The following is a 25,901-nucleotide window of genomic DNA, read 5'->3' on the forward strand; positions in this document are numbered from 1 at the left end:
AAGTATTTTAAACAAATCAGAATCCCTCAAGTGCCTAACGCTACTGCACAATCCTCACATTGTTGCTGTGACAGAAACATGGCTGCACGGCGATATTAGGAGTGAAGAGGTTTTTCCTAGCTCGTACAATGTCCTCCGCAAGGATAGATCAAACAGAGGAGGAGGTGTGGCGCTACTCATTAAAGACAAATATCAATATGAACCCCTCTCCTTCATGTGACCACGAAAGCGTGTGGTGTAAACTAGTCATCCCTGATATGACACTAGTAATCGGGGTCATTTATAGGCCTCCAGCAAGCCCTGTCGAATACCTCCATAAGATTGATGAGCATCTAAGCATAATAACCAATAATAGAATCAGAATCATACTTGTAGGGGACTTTAATTTACCTGGTGTAGATTGGGATGCACGTGTTCCAGGGGCTACCGACCAGTCGCATTGTGACACCATGTTAGAGATTATGACTAAGTACGGCCTCATTCAGACGGTCCAGAAACCTACCCGAACTCAAGGAAACTGTCATTCGTTGTTGCTGTGAATGGGTTTCCTATTTTTTAGAGAAGATATTCGTAGCATCGTTACGTGACTGCACTGCACTGAGTGACTGGCGAAATGCATGCAAAATGCTTGAGCATATAATATGTAAATATCTTGTAGAATACATTGGAAGTAATAGACTTTTTTACAGTAAGCAGCATGGCTTCCGGAATCGTCTATCAACAATAACACAGCTTTTTGAAATTACTCATGCTTTTGCGACAGCCATAAACTCGAGAGAACAAATTGATGTGATTACAGTGGACCTGTCGAAGGCATTTGACAGAGTGTGTCATACGAAACTTTTGCACAAGCTGCAAGAGTTTGGTATCGACGTGCAAATTATCAGTTGGATTCAGGCTTACTTGTTGAACAGAGAACAGTTTGTGGTTATCGATAATGTTTACTCATCAACATCACCAGTGTCATCCGGTGTACCGCAGGGGTCCGTTCTTGGTCCCATGTTATTTTTGTTGTACATAAATGACATTGTAAAGGACATGCACCCTCTCGTTGAAGCTCGATTATTTGCTGATGACATCGTATTATTCTGTTGCATAAAAAGCCTGCAAGACCAAGTCCTTTTGAATGACTCTTTAAAAGTTGTGTATGAATGGTGTGTTAAGTGGGACATGGAAATCAATTTTGAAAAGTCAATTACTATGATTGTGTCGAAAAAGAAAACCCCATTAGTGTTTTCGTATATAATTAATAACATTGAAATAAAACGTTCCAATAGATTAAAATATTTAGGTGTTACGATTTCTCATGATTTGAACTGGAGTGATCATGTACAGAATATTTGTGGAGCAGCCCAACGAAAGCTTGGATTCCTACGGCGAAAGTTAAGAGATGTGTCACCGGCTGTCAAACTAAAAGCTTATAAATAATTGGTAAGGCCAAGTCTGGAATACGCGAGCATAGTTTGGAATCCAAACCAAAAATATCTCATAGATAGGCTTGAACGGATTCAGAGATTAGCAGTGAGGTTCGTGTTTTCTCGCTATCGAAGAACACAGTCCGCAACCGAACTTATTTCACTTGCTGAGCTACAAACCTTGGCTATTCGTAGAAAAATTGCTAGGCTCAAGTTCCTTTATCAACTTTATAACAATAAACTCAATTTGGATTCCGGCTTGTATTTGCGGCCGCCCGGGAGACTGTCATCTCGCACTAATCATTCCTTTGCAGTGGTGTCGTATGTGCCAAGAGTTGATGTATTTAAATTTTCGTTTCTGCCTAAAACAATCATTGAATGGAACAACCTTGACCGAAGCATATTTGAAAAAACTTGTTCTTTAGAAACTTTTGAGAAAGAGTTGGAAATTTGTTGTGCCGCTTAAATGTACATTGCCCACCCTGTAACAGCCCGGAAGGGCTAACAGTACTTGCAAATAATAAAATAAAATAAAGTCAATTTTTAGCAATTTAGTTAAATAATCTTAATCAACTGATGTGCAAGGTGGCTGCCAGCAATATGCAACTGGTTTCCCTCGCATATGTCTAGTTATTTTGGGGCTAAAGCACTCACATGCTCAACACCACCGACTAAATGCAGAGTCTCGCCTGCGTGTGCTCAGAGCAACAGGTGCGCCGCGCGTAACGTCAGAGTTGCATCGCCGCCGACTCGGTAGCCTTGCTGCATCGAGCAACAGGTGCGCCGCGCGTGATGACAGAGTTGCACCCCTGTCGCTGCCGTCGCAGACTCCAAATTCTCGCTGAGCGCGTTGCACATGCGCAGTAGCTGCAGATGCAATGTGCGTGATGTCAGAATTGCGCCGCCGCAACTCCACAGGCTCACTGTGTATGTCGCGTATGCGCAGCAGCTGCAGATGCGAAGTGCGTGGTGTCTGGGTTGCACTGCCGCCGACTCCATAGGCTCGTTGTGTACAGCGCGTGCACAGTAGCTACAGATGACGCCATTACTCGGCTACTTATAAAAAGAGGATGAGAAGCGTTTGTTTTTTAAAATGAACTGTAGATGAAGCAGTGGAAAGTCCGCGCATATACAGCGACTGACATCAACGGCGACTATGGGAAGCCACTCGACAGATCCCGAAGTTGCGGCGTGGTATAAGGCAAATTGACAACGAGACGAGACACTAGGTTTAAACATTTTTTCAAGTTCGCTAGCCAACATAGGGAGTGATAGAGGATGTCACTCACCATTGTCTGACCATGGCCTCTTGTTTCGCATTAAAAAAAAGCATTGGAGCAGATTCGAACCGGTCGGGTTCGAAGCTGGTGCATGGGTTCAGTAGCTGAGCGTCTTAACCGCGTAGGCGTCATTTTATTCTTTATTGCTTGTATTCTTTATTGTTTTTATGCAGTACAGGTAAAGAACAGAGAGACATGCCAAACATCCGTTTACACATAACACTACAACTTCTTCAATGCATCCAACTTATCAACAGGCTCACCAGTAGGGTGGTTTGGGTTGAGGTCTGAGAACATCCTGCACGTATGTCTCACTGTTAATGAAATTTTCACACATTTTCATCGGCGCGATTGACCTGCATTCTTGTTCTCCCTCTCAGTAAAAACATGGCTTCTTGAGAAAGCACCATTGTTCCTTGGTCAATCAACTGCAGTCTTTGCAACAAACCTGAAACAATAGAACACACTTTTATTGAACGTTGCTACACTATTTTCCACTGGGACATCCTTCAGCGTACCTTGAAAAAAGATTTACCAGTCACACCTCATGGCATTTGCCATCTCCTGGTCAAAAATAAAAGTGAAGTGCTGTACACATGATAATGATTCTTAGCCTCCACAGCCTTTGGAGGAGAATGCAGATCAACTGTGGAGCCACTGCGGCAGGATCTTTTGCTCGTTATAAGCCGGTTTAAGTAGGCTTTAACATTGGCCATTCACCGCGGCAGGTACCAGACGACGTCATAAGTAGGGTTAACTAAATTTGTGCCCTCCGCAATGAAGCACGCTGTTGCACCATAGGTGATCGCGGAGGCCAAGGTTATACTTCTGCCATTTGACGTGGTGGCTTACAGATGGCGATACAAGTAAAGCTGATATTGCAGGGTTCCAGGTCCATAGCAGCAGAGAACCTTTTGCTTACACCGCTTGGTAAAAAAAAATGATAAGGTTACATGATATCATCACAGAAAAGGTGATGATTGTAAGGTTACATGACAACATCACAGGAAAGATGATTATTTAAGGTTACCTGACATCATCACATCAAAGTTGATGATTAACCTGTTCTTCGAATGGCCTGTGGAAAAACTCGGGTAAATATTGTGTAAAAACAGCTCATACACCGAGTTAAAACAAGTAAGACGAAAAAAGCCTGTGCTTGGCTCAAGTTAGGTGGAACACCCGGTATACGTATAATGTTTCTATTATATTTTAGTGTTTAAAAACAAGCATATAGGGCAAAACATAGAAGAAAATATGCAAATATGATTTAGAAGAGAACTAAAAACAAGGAGAAGACAACACGTTAAAGACCATGAGAACATATTGCCATCGCATAACAGTAATTAAGTCCCCATAATATTTCTTTTCATCTTGTGGCACTGCTCCTGATGCATAGCATACATAGTGACTAATGTAATTTCAATTATCTTGAGGTTATACTACCTTAATTGTGTCAAGCTGAAAAGTTTGCCGCTTCATGGCACTCATTTATTCTTGTGCAGGTCTACCTCGTCAACCTGAAACGTCGACCAGAACGGCGCAAGCGTATGGAGTACTGCTTCGAAGCACTGGGTGTTGCCTTCAAGGCGATTGCTGCCGTCGACGGAAAGTGAGTTTTGTATACATGTACTCGCAAAGGTTTTCTTTCCTCTCTATTTTTTTCCTTCGGGGAGGAGGGGGGGTTATTGGGAGAAATTCTGCCAGAACTTCAGCAATCACACTCTGGAAATTCTGCTGTGAAAGTTCCCTGTATGCACAGATCTTTATAGCCGTACATGCTGAGGTGTCTCAAAAATTTCAGTGGTGATGTGGCACGTGTGTGCCTAGTGGCTGGTCGCGTGAATATTTTTTTCGAGACATACTTGTGCAGGGCTTAAACAGTCGCCTATCAATTTTGGGCATCTGGCAATTTGCACTTGCGGAATATTTCAGGCTTCTGTGAGAAAGCTTCACGCACCGCATAGAAGCGGTTACATCCACTACCAACATTTGGGCTGTGAGAGTCCGAAATTTGCTTTTTTTTTTTTTTCAGGACTAAATTAGTCACAGGTGCGAAAGCACTGCTTTGAGCAGCTGTCTCTGCTTTCGTAAAAGGCAGTGTCTTGGATTTTAAGAATTCTGTGTGCAGGCGTGGCAGTGCCGCTCGAGGTAACGGCAGCATGCTCTGCACTTAGTTAGAGGTCCTGTTTAGTGGCACGGCAGTGCAAGGTACAAGGTCATGTACTGTTGTGGTCACCATGGCGCAGCATTGCCGTGCTCGGCAGGACGCGCTTGGGTTGGGCGCGCATCGAAGAGAAGTGACGCAGTGGGCAGAGGGACGTGTGGCTCCTAATTCTTCCTGCTTGTTCCCTCTCACTTTCTTCCACCATGGTTACCCAAGGCCGATCTCGAGGCAGAGCGCGCACTCTTTCCTACGGCCTTCTCAATCACCGCGGAAGCAATGGGGGAGTTTTTTCTTGAGTTATGCTCTCTGTCGCTGCAGGGGGCGCGACCACCTCACTATTTGTTAGCACCGCACCTGCAGTAGCGGCTGCGGGGTGTTCTCGCCTAGTTACGCGCTTTCATCCACTGGTTTCGTAGTATGCGAAGCATTGAAATGAACGAAAACAGAATGTAGTTGGTTTAGCTGCATGTCGGCAGTGTATTTCATATGTGAATGAAGCCATTTTAACAAAATCTGCTCGTTAGAACCATTAAAAAGATGAATCATTCCTCTTCAAAAGTATGATCAGCATATGACAGATACTGCTGTCTTAAACGCAGATGATCCATTCTTTGCATACCAGGCTGACAAGTACTGTAAGCTTGTTAGTGCAAGGTTGACATGGTGGCGTGTTTATAGGGTTTAACGTCCCAGAGGAACTCGGGCTATTAGGGACGCTGTAGTGGTGTCCAGGAAATTGCAGTTGCCTAGTTTTCTTTAATGTGAACTGCATTGCACCGTACATATGTGCCTAGAGGAGGTTATCGCTTCCATCGAGACGCGGCCGTCGCAGGCGGGATCGAGCCGGGAGAAATGAAAACTCAAACTTTTCACATTTACGCTCCATCTGTCGCCCTTTAAAATATCTAATACCACTACTGCCACCAAATTCTGCTTTTCTTGACACATAGGAGGATCGTAATTTTGCATTCTTTGATATGGATGTTGGCAGTTGCTGTTCAGAATTTTCCTAATATCCGTGGACACCAAATTTTTCCTGTTTTCTTTTGTGAGTTTCCCGAGCTTTGCCACCGACTGCGTGTTGTATACCATTTTGCTCACGACTATACATGTGGTGTAATTTGAGAGACATCGCGTAAAAAAGCGGTTGTTTGCATACGGCACCGCAGGTATCACCAACGATGTGCTCTGATCGCATCCTAACTTCTTCCAAGAACAAACAAAAAACGCAAAGTGAAACACGTAACTTTGCAGTGGGGTCTAAGATAATTTTTTGTTTTGCTTTGTGCTTTATCTGTCACCTGCCATGCAGTGTGGCTTACTGTTCTTGTGCCGAGTCAGTCTTCAAACAAAGCGCCACCAGCCAAAGCTCTCGGGCGTGCAGGCTGAGGCGTACCCCGGCTACCATCGTTCTGGCTACTGCGTTCTAGTAGACTATACCCCGCCGAATGGAATATCTTTCTGACCCAGTACGAGTATTGGCTTTCGTTGGTTTGTAGTTCGTTTAGCAACACACACATGGTGTATGCATGTGTTTGGCACGAGGTAGAAAAGGGACCGGACGCTATCTGAAAACAGGCATCTCGCTGTTGATTCCACTGCCTCACACAAGAAGTGAACAACCGATTGCATAACAACATGCGGAATCCACAGAAGAGAGGCAGCCTCTTTCCTTCCAAAGAAATGGCTAGCAGAATCAGTTGTTCAAAAAGCAGTGCTGTCATAATTTCAACCTGCCAGCTAGAGATTCAAGGACGTGCCATCACTATGCGGAACTGGGTTTAATTTAACCTCAACTATTTTCTTTATTAATATTGAGTCAGTCTTACAGTGAGTGTGGTGTTGCGCGTTTGAGAGTAGGTATCACACAAACGCTCAAAGCTTTCTTCCCCGAAGTCTTCCTCTTCTTCGGACCTGGCAGACACTTTAACAGTATGCGAGACAGGTGCTCTCTGGTGCGACTTCCGCCTTGGCGCCAATCATCGTACTTCCTCTCAGCTGATCATCATTATTTTATGAAAATGTAGGGACACTTAAAACATTCCCATAAAGTTGTAAGCTACCTTATTAGTGCAGCCCGTTTTAACCAAACCCAACGAAAATGTCTACGTGGATTTGGGGCAGCGGGTCTTCCAAGCGTCCTGTAGAGCTAAGTTTTGATGTCACCCTCCCATCTCAATGGATAAGAGACACGCCACGGCGGGTCGGACCCGGCCCATTCAGACCTCTATCACCGAGTGTAAAGTGATATTTTGTAGCTTTCCTCGAATCTAAACCCTGCTTTGTGTCAGTTAGAAATTCCAATTCAGCGGTTACGCTACTTCTGCAGCATTGAGCCAGCGTCACTTTTTTGTTTTATATCATGACATATACCAAGCACAGGAAACCATGCTTTGGATAAGGAGCTGACATAAACATCGTCCATCTCTACACTAAAGCTGACCATGGCAAAGTAAGAAAACTGGCATGCTGGCATGTGTGGGAAAGCTTTCTGTCAATATAATTAAGCTTCTTAAGTTATCGGATAAGGCGACTGGGGTTTCATTTGCGAACACTAGAGACGAATTCCATCTTAATGTAGTGTGCTTCGTATACTTTTCTGTTGAGCTTGGACGCGAACTTTTTAAGATTGTCGTTTCACGGAATCAAGGCGCACGCCTCGGTTCTGTGTAACAGAACCATGGTAGTGACGATAATGGATGGCCAGTTGCCTGTAACCCGCCAGTGCGCCTAATCCTGCGTGGTGCTCCTGAAGTGTGATATTTCTGCAGCATCTAATTTGTCCTGTGTAGCGTTTGACACAGGACGGCGGTATTCAGTAAACGGCAGCACTCTCCCACGGGACGAACCTGCCTATGTGCTTGATGTTGCATTCCTGCTTGTGCTTTCCCTGCAGCATATCGCACACGCCAGCCAGTTTTTTGGATGCAGTAAAGACTACCAGGATGTCATCTTTCTGAGCCACATTTTTTTAAGCAATTGGATATTTGATGGTAATATGGAATGGCAACGAGTCTTGTACCTTGCGCTTTTTCGCTGAGGCAGTGCTCCTCTACACCTCTAGCATCATTGGCAAGGGCCTCTAAAACAGACAGGTGACCACCTCACAGTGAAATCCTGCACTGATCAGTGCGTGCAGCCAGACTCCCAGCCAATGTGTCATTTCGTGTAGTCAGGACTTGTCAAGAGCAACATGCAGGTAGTTTTTACCAATACCCTTAAGAAGCTTGAAATGAGCTGACTGGTGGTTTAAAATACCATCGTTTTTAGTGAGGCTGGTACCTCCAGCACACTTGGTTTTTGTGAACAACAATACATACATTTAAAAACAGCAAGCATCCTTGTGCTGGCATCTTATAGGTGAAGCCAATCCCGAAAGCGCATTAGGCAAAGATTTATAGAACCTGGTTCAGCACTGCCATACCCCCTCATGCATGAGTCTTTCATAACATGCAGTATTACGATTTTCGGGCATTATGGCACGTGAAACTTATTCTGACTACAGAACAGGTGCTATAAATCGAATAAAGAATATTAGAACCTTACTCCGGTACAGGACTTCAACAGATTAACCAGAAATTCGAACACACTAGACTTTGGATACTGGAAATGAAACAACTCTTTTGCGACATTGTGCTCAATGCTAGCACGCTGTTACCTCCCCAACAATATTAAAGCACCATTGAAGAAAACTGTCTGAAAAAGGTAGAAAAAGTAAAACCTAATGCTGTAGAAATTACAGAAAAAAGAGAATGTGTTGTAATTACGTGCCATACATATTTAGTGCATGATATGATGATGTTTGCTGATTCACAACAAAGCGAAAAATGGTAAAAGAAATAAGAAAATTCTGCCTGTTTCTGCAAACACATGGCAAAGATTGCATCGGATTTTTAATGAGATTTGTTTTACTGGGGTTTTTATTAGCTCAAATTCATTGCTGTTTTGTTTATTTTCTGTTGGTTTTGTCGGGAATTCTGATTTATGCAACTTATGAAAGTGCTTTGTAAAACCTCGCTGCCCAGACAGTCTAGAAACACGTTCTCATGCCTCGGCTACTCCTGCTAGCTACTCCGGATTAGGGAAAAAAAATAAAATGCGTGGAAGGGTTGCAGCAGATAAGATCACCCCACCCCGGTCTTTTGTGTGCAACGTTTCTTCTGTGTGTCCCCTCTTTAGAACTTGCTTTTTTTTTCTGGACCTGTTTTTCCCTGAGTCGCAAAGAAACGTTAGCAGTTAGAAATAGTGTTCCTGTGTACTTCGCCGGTCCCATCGTATTCCGTTAGGTTGGAAACAGCGACGTCGCTCTCCGTGACTCCATGCAGCTCCCTAGGGTCGTTTTTAGACTTTTCACCATGAGCGTCGGGCCAATTTTGTGGCTTTCATTCCTACTTCTTGGCACCTCGCCGGGGTGGTGCAGTGGTTACGGCGCTCGGCTACTGTTCCCAAGGACGCGGGATCGAATCCCGGCCTCGGCGGCAGCTTTTCAATGGAGGCGAAAAGCAAGGCGCCCGTGTGCTGTGCGATGTCAGTGCACGTTAAAGAACCCCAGGTGGTCGGAATTTCCGGAGTCCTCCACTACGGCATCTCTCATAGCCTGAGTTGCTTTGGGACGTTAAACCCCACAAACCAACAAACCCCAGAAACCAACCAACCAACCTACTTCTTGGCAGTTTCTAGTATTTTACCTTTCCCTTTGAAGTCTAGCTTTAGCACCTGTTTCCCGTCCATTACATCTGTTTTCTGTACAACACAAGCCCAGTGAAGGAGAAAGTGAGCGGTCACCCACGCATTTCGTGTTGCCACGTACATCTTATTACAGAAGCTATGCTTTTCATGGAACATTTGACCTCGCCCTTGAACTCTATATCTTTCCATCCCTCGCCCTCACCTCACTGCCTCTGCCCTCCCTCCCTCACCCTCGCAAATTTTTCAGCACCGATCCTCCTCACCTCACCCAGTCAAATCCTTAAGAGGTGAAGGTGAGAATGCCCTCATGAGGGTTCACCCTCGTGATGATGCCCATGTCTTCTTTCGGCAAATTACAGAGCAGTATGCACGCTTGCTTCTCTTTTTTAAGGCGAAAGCCTTTAATGGCTCATGCTGTCGTGGTAAAAACGTGTCCCGCGTTTGCGGTGGCTCTGATTGGCTGAGCTGGGATGACATCATAGAGGTCTCGACCAATCATAGCACCACCACAGTATGCGTGAATATGACCATGTCAATGAATGACCAATTACAAATAATTTGCGAATTAATGACTTAATTACTAATAATTTTGATTAAACAATTATGACTAATTGAGCAATTACCAAAGTTCTTAATTGGTAATTAATTAACAAGTGATTAATTGAATACTAATTAGTGCCAGTTGCATTAAAGCCCCTCTATCTCTGGAAAGTAGCGAAATTGTAAGATCTTTGCCGCCGTTTCCCTCTCCCAGCGCTTTCCTCCTCGCTCCTCTACGCTCCCCTCTCCAAAGAGAGAGTGAGGGGGGGTTTTCTGGTTTGTCGTTGGCTGCCGGGCCCCGTGATGTGATAAACACGTCACCATACGTCATCAGCGCGCGCAAAATCTTGTTTTGCTTGTTTTTTTATTTTCTGGCTGCCGCCATTAAACTGCCTCGTCGTACCGTTCCTGTGGCTAGCGCGCATGCAGTTTCGTGCACGCGATGCCGTGCTGCTGCGCGTTTCAGTGTTCAAGTAGAACAGAAACAGAACATAGAATAGTAGAACAGAACGACTGCCGCGCTTCGCTGATTACCAACATGGCACCGGCAAGGTTAATTGAGTTGAAGAACTTTTCACAGTCTCACATGTCACTGACGAACCCATTGCCAGCCGTAATCGAAACTGTAAAAATTGCTGAGAACTTTTTCCGCAGTAACAGAGAGGCTCTCCTCAAAAATTCAATCAGCACTGCACAACTGCAGGCCTGGATAAAAGATAGCATTTCATTGGTATCTTGCTTCCCAGCCTGCCACGATGTTGTAAAAGAGATTGTGAGTGTTTTCGCGAAAGTACGGATCCAGATCCTTGTCACAGATGAAGCCTCCAAATTATCTCCAGTGACTAGCAGTAAATGCGGTAGCAAAAGAGCATAGGCATGCGGGTCGCTGCAGCTCAGATTCGGTGACAGTATGCATTCGTAATTTCATGTTTTATTAATTTGAAAAATTTGTGAAAGTTGTGGTTTGAAAATCTGCATACAATTAATATTTTGCCTGTCGCTTTAATGAATTTGTAAATTGTTCAAAATTTCTGGTAACTGCATGCATTTTTTAAAGATATTCTCGTGCATATCTGAAGCTTATAATCACCGAAATTAAAATTGGATTGTAGCGTGTGTGAAAAATGTTTCTACGAAAATTATTTGCTTGCACTTCGTTTTCATATCTTTTCATTTCGTTAAGGTTTCTCAGCATCTTCCAATTGTCTAACAGTGGTTTTCTGTGCATTTATTTTTATTTGAAAATGTGTGTTTTCAATTAATGTGCCTGCGCCAGTCTTAGGACCCTTGTAAAGCGACCAGTGCTGTGTCAGTAAAATCAAAGATGCTACTTGGTTCCAATGTGCAACACTGTTTATCGCTACATTTCTTCTGTATTTGGAACTGTGTATTTTGTATGCGCCACATCTTACGACCTTTAAAGCAAACCAGTATTGTGCCAATAAAATAAGACACTATTTTGCATGAGTCACTTTGCTGATCAATTGATTTTGTGAAGAAATGAAAGCCACTTTTTTCACCTACACTGCCTCTGATTAGCAGCTGTAGGAACACTGCTTCATCGTTTTCTTACAGATGTGATTTGAAAATGAAAGCATACAACAATCGACGCTTTTGCTTATAGGTTAGCCAGAAGCGATCGATGTTAGAATTCGCCGGTTTGCCGCTCACGCGCAAAGATGCAGAAGATTTCTGAAGGGGCCATTGGCTCTCATTCAGGGTCATCTATCTGTCACCCAACACAGATGACACCATAATTGCCTGCTCAGTTTATTTCCCGTTCTTGATGCTTCAGAGTACCCGAGCGCGATGCTGAGTGCAAACATTTCTTGCCGTTTTGAGCGTGTCTTCTCCTTCCTTCTTTGTTGTTGCGAGCAATATGTGCCGCTAAAACCAAACATAACATTTTCAAATCGATTATATATTTACCTGTGCAAAGCAGATTTAAAAGAACGCTTTAAAGGGCAGCACAACAAGCCCCCGCCATTCACTACCATTGACCCTTCCGCGGCGCCCCTCGAGCGCAGGCAGGTTCAGCGTGCCGTGCGCAGCGCTCCTGCCGGTGGGAGAGTGAAATCAGAGGAGAATTGAGGAAGAAAGCAGCCGAAGGGAGGAGAGTTTCGCTACTTTCCAGATAGAGGGGCTTTAAGTTGCATAGCAGAATGTGGGAGGCTTTCATCTTTCACTACTTTAGTCGCTAAAGTCCCTCGTAATTTTTTCTGTAGCAGTGAGGTATGGGTCATGGCACGGCCGTGGTCATGGTATGGGCTAAAGTTTAGAGGCGCGACAGCAGCGCGAGGTGAAATTGCCGAGAGCCGGCCGGCTACGTAGTCGCCGAGGGCAGTAGGCGCGCCAACATGTTCAGCAGTGCCGAAACGTACGTCGCTCGTGAATGACATCTTTCCCCTCATTTTAGCGAAAAGCAGGAAGCCATTACTGCTGTGCTGTACGCTGTCACAACAGTCTGCGCAACACAAAGAAACGGAATCCGCCGGTGAGATTTTATCGCTTCCCGGGCAAGTAGTATGAGAAGCAGAGGCGTGAAGTATGGATAGCTGCAGTCCGCGGAATTAAGTGTCTCCTTTGTTGTAGTGTCAGCTTAATTCGTATCGCTTAACAGTACTACAGTACTCGCAGTCGTGCCTCAGACTTACTCAAAGGCTGGCTTTATTAAACGAAAGCTTGCATGCCCATACCTAAGACCGACTCGCTCGCTGCTTTTCACGCGTTAGAAGACAGCGTGTTTTGCCAGCAGTGTTAAATGGATTTGACTGTGCTGCATGCAATTAGCAGATGGAAAATTAACTAATTTGTTTTCACCCATTCCGAACTAGCTGCATAAGAATGCGAAACACAGATTGACAAGCTGTTATTCTGTGTTTCGCATGACGAGAAACGAGAAGCGATTGACGTCGCTTCTCGTGTTTTTCACTGTGCTTTCCAACCCCCAAGTTTTCAGCTGTAGTTAGAGGTCGTAACATCACTAGATTGCTGACTTGGCCTGGGAAGTTCACAGACAAAACGACCGTTATTGCAACACATGTAGCTGTGAGGATTCGGAAATTTGTAGTGCAGTTAATCTATATTTCACAGTTGAAAAATAAATTTCGCTAAACGGGCATCTAGACGGATATACATCTAGCGTGCGGATATACACATGCGGACAAAAACACAGCGAAATCTTTACTCCTGCGCGCGATGTGTTCGTGCATAATCTTTATTAGGAATCTACTCTAGGGGACGATATCGGTGATGTTCCAGCACGTGCACGCATGAGTGCTTAAGGTAGAATGTCATAGCGAGCTGCACCGCGCTTAAATGCTCGCGAGCCAAATGTGAATGTAATAATTCTGAAAACATGCGTGAGAAACGGGGAGTTGGATTAACCCCCATGCTGAGCATGCAAAACTTGAGCCAGCATTGTGTGGAGAGACCCGAACAGTTTCCTACTAGCAGTGCGAGTCTGTTTATAACGTCAGAAATTCTGAGAAATTGTGTACTGACCTCGAGATGTACGTTGTAGGTGGCGTTGTCGCTCATCTGCGACACACTTCGCATCCTTAGAAACATTGCTGTCTTGTATCACTTTTGCTACATGTATGTGTTAGAAAGCAGTCTTTCTCCTTTTCTAAAATTTCTGCATCGAAAATATCCATCAAGGTTGCGTATTCTTTAAAAAGCGCAATTTAGCCGGCACGTTGTGAAATGAGGCGTCTCAGTCGTCCGCCTTCCATAGGGTGCCTCGATGTAGCGCGCCGCCGCTGGCATCAAGGCACCCTATCCAAGAGCTAGAGTCACTTTTCAGTGACTCTACCAAGAGAGCAAGTGATCAGCGCCCTCTTCGGCAAAAATTTCATAACGCAGCAGGCTAGGGTGCCTTGATACCAGCGCCGCCGTACAGGGTGGTGACACCCTTTGGCATGCCCCACGCCACCGCTTTCTCCGCGCTCGCCATCTTGGGGCAAGCCGTTTCGTGCCGTTGCTGCGAAGTGTTCGAAGCGGTTGTGCTGTAAGCTGGGTGCTAGGCGATTATACTGTGTTCAGTCGTGAAAACTAGCATGCCAGGCTGTTGTTTCATTGTTTGCTGTTTGTGAAGTCTGCTTTTGCATTGCGCTGCTCAAGAAAATAAACTTTTCTTGGAGATTTGCCAACCACTATGGGGTATCCGCCGTTTTCTTCACACTTTTATTTTCATGAAATGTTCCTTTAAAAAATAAAAGTGAATGCACCAACATCAGTCTGTGGAAAGGCAGAAAAAGAAAACATCTGATATATGTTGTAGTGCCAGCAGAATTAACTCCTTTTCACATTGGAGTATTATTAGATTAAGCAACCATTGATGTAGAAATGCATGATTTCTAGCACAGATGTGGCAACTTGGAATCCTTAGACTGCTTAGTTTACCTAACCCCGCCGCACTGGCCAGTGGATATTGCCCTCAACGGCTGAACTCAAGGATGCAGAATCGAATCTGGCCGCAACGGCTGTCTTTCTATGGAGGCGAATAGCAAGGCGTCCATGTTCTGTGCGGTGTCAACGAGCGTTAAAGAACCCCAGGTTGTAGAAATTTCCGGATTCCTCAACTACGGTGTATCTCGCAGCCCGAGTCGCTTTGTGTTAAACTGAGCCAAACCCTTAAATTTAAGATTTCTGTCCACCTTAAATAATGTATGCGCCTTAGCCTTCTTTTCAAATCCCCCTCCTTTTTTTTCTTCCACATGATATGCAGCGAGAATATGAAATTTAAAATGTAACAGTAAACGTGTCTAACTATATATGCAACTGCTGCAAAAAGGTTAGGGCCGCGTACCAGCGCCTGTTCAATATAACTGCTGGTTTTGGCAAAAAGATAAGGGATTTGTTATAAGCACGTAGGCCTATTATTGATATACGCCCGTGAAAATATACCTGACCCTTCCGAATGTATGAGAACTAGGAGAGCTTTAGTTTGCTTCTAATGAGAGTTTTTTCCCTCAGTGCCAAGCTGGCGAGTTTCCGCTGATAACAGGCACAAGCTGAGCGAAACCTAGCTGACTTAGCTGCGTCGCCACAACGACAATGAAAGCAAAAGTATTCCCTTATAAAAAAAAAAAAAATTCTGACAAACGAGCATTCCACTAATTGGAGCGGTGACTGCCCACCTTCTGCGGAGCCAGAGACCAAATCTGAAGCGGCCGCTTACATTGAAGATGATGGTGGCCCACCTCGCGGGTGAGACAAACTGCGACACTGGACGGCGCTCAGTCAGCCCACTAACCAATATTTTAGAGCACTTTACCTTCGGTCTCTCAATCCGCCTTTGTCACAAAATGTGGCGCCAAATTTGTCTGCTACTGGTTCACAACGTCCTAGGTGCCAGCTAAATGACTGTGTGTTGTTGTTTATGATGATGATGCTCAGGGCCATACCCTTTGAAACGGGTCGGCACCAAAACTGGTGCGCAGGCCAAAATTGAAAGGGAGAAAGAAGAAAGTTAAAAAAAAAAGGAAAAACAAACAAAAGACAGAGGACTGGAAGAAGAGAAGCACGAACAGGATGATGCCACACCCTCCCAGGTGAAGTTCGGGGTGGGGTAGCTGGCTCCACACTGCACTCCTACACCACGCCGCACCACAGTCATCTACTCAGTTAGTCGCCTTTTTGTGTTCTTGACAGCTAACGCCATCTGTCGTATACGCTTGTCACGAATATTACCTACACATGGCCTCCGAGATAAGCTACGACTGCGCCCATCGCGGAGGCCACGAACTGCGCATGCGCAGCTTGGGTTGATGGTTTGTTTTCAACCAGAGTGCCTTCAACCAGTTTGTTTCAACCAGAGTACCAGAGTGCAGAGTGACCTTGTGAAAAAGGCGGATTACTTAGCCGTGGCATGGCCGCCCTAGCGTGGCGTGCATGCTTCGCTTCCAGAATCATCCCGAAAACCAACTGTACCTAAATTTTACAGTGTACTCTGGTAGTATGATTTTACAGTGTGCTGGTAACATGATTAGATCTCGTATGATATACCGAGCTATGGTGTACAAATTAAAAAAAAACCCTAATCATTTCTCCGAACTGAATTTAAGTGTAAGTGAATGTCAGGATTTATCTAAGTGCCGGCTGTTATCTTTTTTTATCATTCCGCCTACTTGGCGAATCAGTCGACATTCACAAATGAACTTTTTTAAATATGGCTTTAAACGCTCAGGTATAAAGAGGGAGGTTGTCGAGCGCCAAGAAAATCATCCGACCTAGGCGCGTCCGACGAGGTCTTTTTTCCCGGAAGAAATGAGAGTCTGCGAAGTGAAAAAAAGAAAAAAAGATGTGGTTCAACTTTGTTAAACCGAAGGTCGTAAGAGTTCACGCGACAAACATATCATCATCATTAGCCTAACTATACCCACTGCAGGGCGAAGGCCTCTCCCATATTTCTCCACTTAACCCGGTTCTGAGCTAGCTGCATCCAGTTGACCCCTGCGAACCTCATCCGGCCACCTAACTTTCTGCCGCCCCCTGCTACGCTTTCCTTCCCTTGGAATCCAGTTTGTTACCCTAAGCGACCATCGGTTATCCTCTCTTCGCACTACATGTCTTGCCCATGTCCATTTCTTCTTCTTAATTTCCACTAGAATGTCGGTAACTTGAGTTATTTCTCTGACCCACTCTGCACGCTTCCTATCTCTTAATGTTACCTCTACCATTTTTCGTTCCATAGCCCTCTGAGTTGTCCTCAACTTAAGTAGAACTCTCTTGGTTAGCCTCCACGTTTCAGCCCCATAGGTGAGTACAGGTAAGATGCAACTGTTATATACTTTCCTCTTTAGCGATATCGGTAAGCTGCTAGTCATAATCTGTGAGTGCTTTCCAAATGCGCTCCATCCTAATCTTATTCTTCTTGTTATTTCTTTTTCATGGTCCGGATCAGCGGTTACTACCTGTCCTAAGTAGACATATTCGCCTACTACTTCCAGTACTTCGCTACCTAATGTAAACTGCTGTTCCTTTCCGAGGCTGTTGAACATTACCTTAGTCTTCTGCATATTGATTTTCAAGCCTACATTTCTACTTTTCCTGTCTAGGTCATCAATCATTATTTGCAGTTCATCTCCCCAGTTGCTTAGCAAGGCAACGTCATCAGCAAATCGCAGATTACTGAGGTATTCTCCATCTACCCTTATCCCTAACTGCTCCCATTCCAAGTCTCTGAATACTTCCTCTAAACAAGCTGTGAATAGTACTGGGGAGATTGTGTCTCCTTGCCTAACACCTTTCTTTATGGGAATTTTGTTGCTTTCTTTATGTAGAACTATGGTTGCTGTGCAGCCACTATATATATCTTCCAGTACTTTCACATACGGCTCGTCTACCCCCTGATTTCGTAATGCCTGCATCACCGTCGAGGTTTCAACTGAGTCAAATGCTTTTTCGTAATCAATGAATGCTATGTATAAGGGCTGGTTATATTCCGAGCATTTTTCTATCACCTGATTGATGGTATGGATATGATCGATAGTAGAGAAACCGTTTCCGAAACCCTGCTTGATCCTTTGCTTGATTGCAGTCTAAGGTGGTCCTGATTCTATTAGCGATTACCTTAGTAAATACCTTATACGTAACAGACAGTAAGCTGATTGGTCTGTAATTTTTAAGGTCCTTAGAGTCCCCTTTCTTGTGAATGAGGATAATGTTTGCATTCTTCCATGCTTCCGGTACCGTCGATGACACCAGGCACTGCGTATACAGGGTGGCCAGTTCTTCTAGCACGATATCCCCCCCGTCCTTCAGCAAATCTGTAGTTATCTGATCCTCTCCAGCTGATTTCCCCCTTTTCATAGTTTCTAGTGCTTTCTTGACCTCGTCCTTCGTCACTGGTGGAACGTTTGACTGTTTTTCCCTACCGCCAATCTCATTACGGTCCTGACTACTTTGGCTACTGTAGAGATCTGTATAGAACTCCTCGGCTACTTTGACTATCTTGTCCATATTAGTGATAACGTTGCCCGCCTTGTCTCTTATCGCATACATCTGGTTTTTGCCTATGCCCAATTTCTTCTTTACCGCTTTAAGGCTTCCCCCGTTCTTTACAGCATGCTCAATTTTCTCCATGTTATACTTCCTTATATCGGCCACCTTGCGCTTATTGATTAGCTTTGATATCTCGGCCAATTCGATCTGGTCTGTTGGATTGGAAGCTTTCATACTCTGGCGTTTCTTAATCAAATCTTTCGTCTCCTTAGACAGCTTACCGGTATCCTCTCCAGCTATCCTACCGCCTACTTCTACCGCGCACTCAGTAATGATATCTCTGAAATTATTGTTCCTTGCCTCTAGGGTAATGTCGCCATCCTCAGTTAGAGCTGAATACCTATTCTGTAGCGAGATCCTGAACTCGTCTGCCCTCCCCCTCACCGCTAATTCGTTGGTGGGTTTCTTTCTTACTAATCTATTGCGTTCCTTCTTCAGATTTAGGCTAATTCGGGACCTCACCATCCTGTGGTCACTACATCGAACTTTCCCGATTACCTCTACATCCTGCACAATGGCGGGGGTTGAACACATTATGAAGTCGATTTCATTTTTAGTCTCTCCGTTAGGACTTTTACATGTCCATTTTCGGTTCTTCCGTTTGCTGAAGAAGGTATTCATGATTCGTAAGTTATTGCGCTCTGCAAACTCAACTAGTAACTCCCCCCTGCTATTCCTAGAACCAATGCCATAGTCACCTACTGCCTTGTCTCCTGCCTGTTTATTCCCTACCTTGGCATTGAAGTCGCCCATTAGTACAGTATACAGCGTCTTTACTTTTCGCATTGCCGATTCTACATCTTCATAGAAGCTTTCAACTGCCTGGTCATCATAACTACATGTAGGTGCATAGGCCTGTACAACCTTCAGATTATACCGCTTATTAAGCCTAATTACGATGCCTGCAACCCTCTCATTAATACTATAGAATTCATCTATGTTACCCGCTATATACTTATTGACAAGGAAACCTACTCCTAGTTGTCGCCTCTCTGGTAAACCTCGATAACACAGTACATGCCCATCCTTAAGTACAGTATATGCCTCATTCGGCCTCCTAACCTCACTAAGCCCTATGACATCCCATTTCACGCCCTCTAGTTCCTCTAACAGCACTGCTAAACTAGCTTCACTAGCTAGGGTTCTAGCATTAAACGTTGCCAGGGTCAGTTTCCAATGGCGGCCTGTCCAGCGGAGCCAGGCTTTCTTAGCACCCCCTGCTGCGTGAAGAGTACTGTGAAGAGCTGTGAAGAGTACTGTTGTATGTATGTATGTATTATATGTATGTTATAGACATACATATAATGCCCCGCTTTAACCAAGACGTGCGAACCTGCCGGCATGGCATGCCTATCTCGGCAGTCAAGAGCACTGGAAGGTAGCATAGCATATCCCACCCTACTACCTGAGATGCGCAACTGGGGTTGGCAGCTCCTCCCAAATTTGTGTATCGGTACACCACACAGCCATCGACTGATCAGTCAGTGCTCGGCCACGTCATCTGCCAACTACCACATAGCATGCGGCTCCGGAAAAGATGAAGGACGAAGGTCAAGGCACGGCCGCTCACTAGAAGCGCACTGGGTGCGGCCTGCTGCGTCGCGCCGCCGTCAATGGGCAAGCGCGTCCTTGGGGAGTTTACAGTTGCGCCCGCTATTTCTGCTGAGGGCGCCACTGTTCGGGGACACGTCGCCGCCGGGGTCGCCGGCTCTGAGCGCGCGGTTTGCTTCCTTTCTGGGCGCATTCGCCTCGCGTCTGCGTGGTAAACGCAAACTTTTTGTGTGCGCGTGTGCAAGCACGTTAACGTTGAGACTGGATGCGTTTGTTTTTTAAGGCGAAAGCCGTTCTTGGCTCATGGAGCGAAAATTATGCGCAGAAGCTGTGCCTGTTATCTGTCCGTCGCATCTGTGCACTGGTGTGCCAGTCGCAAAAGCAGACATGCAAGGAGGGAGATTAAGAATGAAAATGATTGATGGTGATAGGTAATCAATAAAAGTTATAAATGGACATTGATAGAGGTAATGACTAATAATGGTTAATAATGACTAAAATGATTTGTAATGACCAGTATATCAAACTACGACATGTAATGACCGCAATTGATTAGAAATGAGTAAAATTGCTTAGCGATATGTGGTAATAACTATAATAGCTAGGCATGACTCATTATTACTGTTAATGACTACGAAATGACCAATATATGAAACGACGACATGTAATGACCACTGTTGTTTCTAAATGAGTAACCTGCTTAGTTATGTGTGATAAGGGCTACAATGACTACGCAGGCAGACTCATCATGACTTAGAAACGACCAATATATCAAACGACGACTTGAAATGACGAACTGTGGCAAACGATGAGAGGCAAATGATAGGAAGGGAGTAGGCTTTCGCCGTCCTCCGCTCAAGACACATCTAAGAGACCCTCTAATTTTATCTGCTGAGCTCGCTTCAGGCAAACACAGCAGCGAGGAGTGGAAATGCACTCGCTTCCTCTGAAATCAAAGCGGCGCTGAGGTTAAAAAGTCCAGATGCTGAAGCATAATGCCCTATCAGCTGCCATTGCATTTGCTACAAGGGACAGCAGATTGGACTTGTTGGTGATTATTTATAGGTTAACCGTGCAAACAACGTGACGGGAACACAGGAGAAGAAGACGGCACAACCACGCTAGTTGTGTCGTCCTCTTTTCCTGTGTTCCCGTCACGCTGTTTGACCTATTTAGTTATCAGGGAGCTGGCCAGTGAACTACGATTTTTAACAATGTGTTGTGAAGCAGATGAACATGATGAGGTAGCACCAGAAGCTTTTCTCGCAGGTTATGTTGTGAGAACATATAAGAAAAAGCTACGAAGGTTTTTTTTTATATAAGCATGCAATTTGTTCTAAATTTTGCCGCGCTAGTCTGCGTGGCCTTGCAAGTAAAGGAGCCTGTGCATACAACATTTGTTTATACTGTTGAGACTGTTTGAGCCGATGCGATAAAATGAAAAGCCACGTTCCAAGAAAATCCGGCGCCCGCTCTGTTGGTGGAAAGTCGGAAAAAAACCTCTCTGGTAAGAGGCACTTTAGTTGGTGATATGGCCAGACACCTTTGACGCAATGAGAACACATGACATGTTCAATGTGGCAGGAGCTGCCAAACCAGAGAGAGTCAATAAGATGTTAGGGTGAAATGGGAATTATTGAATGCAGGACCCTTAGATCCCAAGTCAGGCACACTATACTCCTATAGGGCACGTTCGTACGGCTTCGGTAAACAGGGGCTTTATATACTATGTGTAGGGTGCTATTTCATATAATGCGGTGGCTTAAGGCAGCATTCTAATGATATGCGACAGAGGCAGTCATTTCGGGATACGGTGAATAAGCAGGTAGCAAAGTGCGGGCACTCTAACGATGCTCCTCAAGGAGACTTAAGAACCCCAAGTTTTGTTTATTCCTACCAGGTTGTTGCTTAATTTATGCGACATTTAGTAATAGTTTTGAGGCGAAATGTCAGTCGAGCAAGAGCCTGTTGCAGGAAATATGAGTCAACTGGACTAGTTACAGGTTAATGAAAATCAAGGACAATGGAGGCTTGATGTACCCCGCAAAGAAAGTAATCAAGCTTTGTTAGCTTACGAGCACCTTCATTAGCAGGGTGATGAAGTCTGAAGAGGTCCGGCGAAGTAGCAAGCTGTGTAAACTTTTGGTTTCATCATTGTTTTCTCACTGTACACAGTACCTGTAGCTAATCTATAAAAACAATGATTGTGCCCATGCTGAGGCGCTATGCAAGATATCGTTAAGTTTCTGCCCCCACTGATATCGAGCTGGGCTGGAAATGTCAACAGTGGAGCGATGTTTATGGCTATGGGATAAACTTCTCTCAAGAAAGGTTTTCCGTCTGCAATTGGTAATTTTCTTCCTTTTTTTGTGTGGCCATTAAATAAGCGTACTCGGCTGTTCGCTGAATCTCGGCTGCAGTTGCACTCTGACGCGTGAACATTCTTGTGATCAAAGCTAAGAGTTTCACAACAGCAACACTCGATGCGCGTTCTTCCATTGAAAATTACGAACCAGCAAAATTGTATGGGTTTGCGACCAGCCAATAAAAATAGTAATAAAAACTTTCGGCGCATATACGTAGCACCTTGAGGCAGACCGGCTCTATCAAGCGCGCTTACTTTGTCCGGTCATGCAAAATGCGGGAAGCCATGACGGATAGTGTTCTGGCGTACAAAGTTTAAGGTCTCCAACTGAGTCGAAGATCCAATGTTATCATCTAGATTTAACCTAATAAACGTCTTCATATTTCCACCGTAACATTTGTCACAATGAGATAGAAAGGTTGGTTTCATGTCACATTTTTAAGAGGTTGGTCATAATAGGACATTTTTTTATTGAATAGCGCTGGCAGCTTAGAACAGGTTGACATCAATTTGTGTATAAAAGCTGTATGCAGGGATGAGTAAATGGTATGAAAATGACACACGGAATTCGCGACATAGTTAATTAAGTGGTTATGCATTAGGCTACCATGGCAGCTGAACAGCTTCGAATTGTTCACAGCCGGGTCACATTTTAATGTGACGCACAACTGGATCCGAATGCAACATCACGCTAATGTGAGCTCTCCAATCGAGTTGCCTTGAACCACCGTCACTATATGTTTTTCGGGGTACACTCCAGTACACACCCTTGCCGAGCAAGCGCTAAGTGCTGACATGGTCACACTAGACATGACAGTATATACTAATTCTTGTTGCCAAATTGTGTGAAGCGGAGCTCTTATATCCTTAAAATAAAAGGCTTCTACCACGCCGACGCCTCCCTCAAAGCGCAGCCAGGCGCAGCTCTCCGCGCGCGGCAGTCCCCGAACGGTGGCGCCGCGGCGGTGGCGACTGGAAGTAGGCGCCTCCCGCCGGTTTCGGGTGACGTAGCAGGCCGCACCTAGTGCGCTTCCATCGAGCGGCCGTGGTCAAGGTCAGCACTGATATTACTGCGGGTTAACTTCGAAGGTTAAACCATGAAGTTGGCTGAAAGGCCAAATTGCCGGCGCGACATGAAATTCGACTTTTGCGTTGAGTAGAGCTATAACTGTAAAATAGCACGTGACAGCGCGTTTCGTGCGCCCCAATGCGCAGCGATTACAGCGGTATCATCCGCGCCTTCATGAAACGCTACCAGGTTCGCACCTCAGGCGCTGCCCACAACTGCTTTGCGGTGCTGCTGGCTCTGAGGTTAGCGCCAGCGGTTGCAGCCGGAAGCTCGACAACGTTCCTGTTGACACTTCAGTGTTTAGAGCGATATTTGCAAAGTTGACGCTGGAATGATTGGCTATAGGCAACCTGCAATGGAGTTTGCTGAGACATGTGGCGCCACCTGGCGGTCGACGGGAGCTAATACTGAGGCGGCGCAGAAGCAGACGCCGTATATGTTGCGGCCGCTGTGTTCCTTCTGCGTTCGCTTTTTGTTATGCCAGTGAGTGTGATTTACTCATTTAGTGACTTCGGTGGTCTCGTGCGATGCTTCGACTACTACGGATGTGAACAAGAATAAAAATTTGCGCAGGGGCGGCAAGAAAGACTGCCACAATCACGAAGGAAACCTAAGCGTACCGCTTGCTGGGAGAACCTGGGGAGAATGATGAGAGAAGGAGATATGGGCTGCGAGAGAGTAATGTAACTGAAATTCGTTTTGTTATGGGGCCATTGGCGTACAGACACCAAGAAGCTAAAATAAGACGATCACCCATGAGCGGAGGAAACCGTATAAACTTCTGACTCGGGGAATCGCACGCTGGTTGGGGCCCACTAAGTACGCGCTCCGCGCTGTAAAATCTGGCGTGTACTGGTATATGCTGTGCAAGATCGAGTGGCATTGTCCTTTTAAAGGAGGTAGCGCCAGAAAAGCAACAAAGCCGCGCAGCCGCAGCATCGTATTCCAGCGGTATTTCAACGGAGACGAAATAAAAAAAAAAAAAAATGTTCGTGGATCTGTGAACCGGATTTCTAATGCGGGGTCTATTCGGAACCACAAAGCCAAAATATGTTCAAAACTTCCAATTACAGATTTGAATAAGCATATTTATCTGTAAATTAGTTCTTAAGGTGCTGAAAAAGTCGAAGTGACGGACGGAGTGTAGAGGCCCGTGATACTGTTGAGAATGGAACTTCGTTGTATCGTTCCGCGCCAAACATTTCTTACACCCACTGCTGAAGCTGCTCAAGAGTTTCTTGTCCCAGACGATAGTCTGTTTCATCATTAGTAGCAACAGTAAAAAATCCTAACTCTTAACGACCTCCTTTACTAAAGCTTTGCCGTTGAGTGGCAGCATTACCCGCCGGCTTTCCCCAAGCTTGTCGTACGGAGGTATAAAATGCATGCCAGTTGTTGTTGTTGTTAAGAACTTTAGTTTTCCAATGATGTAGGAGGCCCCCTACTCCCCGCCCCCGGCACGCGCAGTTTTCGTTGATGACGCACGCTACAACCGCACAGTGCTTGCAATCGCCACGACATCCGTAACGGGTAGGGTATCGAGGCATCCTACGTAAAGGGTACCGCACCATGCCTCCTGTAACCTCCGCGGCACTGTCGAAAGGTGCACCACGAACAAAAGTGTTCGTCATGATATTAAACTGTAAAGTAAAACCGCGAGGAAATTATTATGCTGCTGTAATCAAAAAGCAAGAACAAAAAAAGAAGAAACGGCGATCAATCTCTTCTCAGGTTCTCTCTGCAATTTCAATGTTGGGTATGAGGTGTGAACGCAATAGGTAAATGAAAAGCTACGCTTACATTTTTTATTCATTTAATCATTTCTTAATTCATCATCACATATCGGACTGATGCCCTGAGAGAATAAATTTCGTTACCCAAAAAAATGGAGGAGGAGGAGGTAAACTTTATTAAAGAAGAGGTCGTAGGCGCGGAGTGGGTTGGCGTTCCCGTCCCCGCGGTGGGCTCCTCTTCTAGGCCGGACGCCAGGTGGCCGACCGACGATGTCGTTCGGCGACCTCTTCGGCTCGCTCCGTGACTCGGAGTTGAACCTCCGGGTCGGAGCTGAGCAGCGCGGCCCCCCACTGAGATTGGGTAGAGAGCTGCAGACTCTGTGATGGCTTGTCTTGATTACATGAGTATAGGATGTGTGGTGTGTCTGCCTTTTGATGTCCACAGAGAGAACAGACAGGGCTGAACTGCTCTGGGAACCATATGGAGTACATGTACGGATTAAAGAAAGTGTCTGTTTGAAGCTGGCGCCAGGTGACTTGTTGTGTTTTACTTAGAGATCGATGTGGTTCTGGGAAGATTTGTCTTTCTTTCTTGAAGTGGGTAGTAATTTCTTTGTAGGTTGTCATCCGCTCCCTAGCCGACCTGAGCTCAGGGCAGCGCACCTCCCGGTTAACTACGAATCCTCGGGCAAATTGGTGCGCTGCCTCGTTCCCAGGATGGTCCGAATGGGCAGGGACCCAGATCAATGTGATAAGGCGGGTATGGGAGATTTTTTGTAAGATTTTGATGGCTGCGGAGTGGGCCCTTCCTTTTGCAAAATTTCGAATTGCGGTTTTAGAGTCGCTAAGGATGTATTTGGCAGTGGTGGAGGTAATGGCTAAAGCTATGGCAGCCTCTTCGGCCTCCTCCGGAAATTTTGTTTTATTGATTGTCGCCGATGCGAGGGGAGAACCTCGATGATCGACAACTGCCAGGGAAAAGGCATCTCTGTCCGCATGTTCTGCCACGTCCACGTGCGCCGTGTCTTTCTGTACTGAAAATCTTTCGTGTAATTTTTGTGCTCTAGCCCTTCTGTCCGTATCAT

At 45.3% G+C, this 25,901-nt stretch overlaps 1 protein-coding gene across 3 annotated transcripts in view; it reads left to right on the forward strand.

Annotated features, from left to right (window-relative positions):
- Positions 1-25,901, forward strand: part of LOC146203507 (procollagen galactosyltransferase 2-like) — a 262,190-nt gene that overhangs the window by 46,931 nt on the left and 189,358 nt on the right. For 2 of the 3 annotated variants that reach the window (XM_084588817.1, XM_084588815.1), the window contains exon 9: positions 4,201-4,307. In XM_084588817.1, the coding sequence (XP_084444943.1) occupies positions 4,201-4,307 (107 nt within the window). Of the gene's footprint in view, positions 1-4,200; positions 4,312-25,901 lie in introns of those variants that run through there. The other variant, XM_084588816.1, reaches the window with a different exon arrangement.

Source organism: Amblyomma maculatum, chromosome 1 (assembly GCF_055883805.1).
Source record: "Amblyomma maculatum isolate TAMU_Amacu chromosome 1, ASM5588380v1, whole genome shotgun sequence".
NCBI lineage: Eukaryota > Metazoa > Arthropoda > Arachnida > Ixodida > Ixodidae > Amblyomma > Amblyomma maculatum.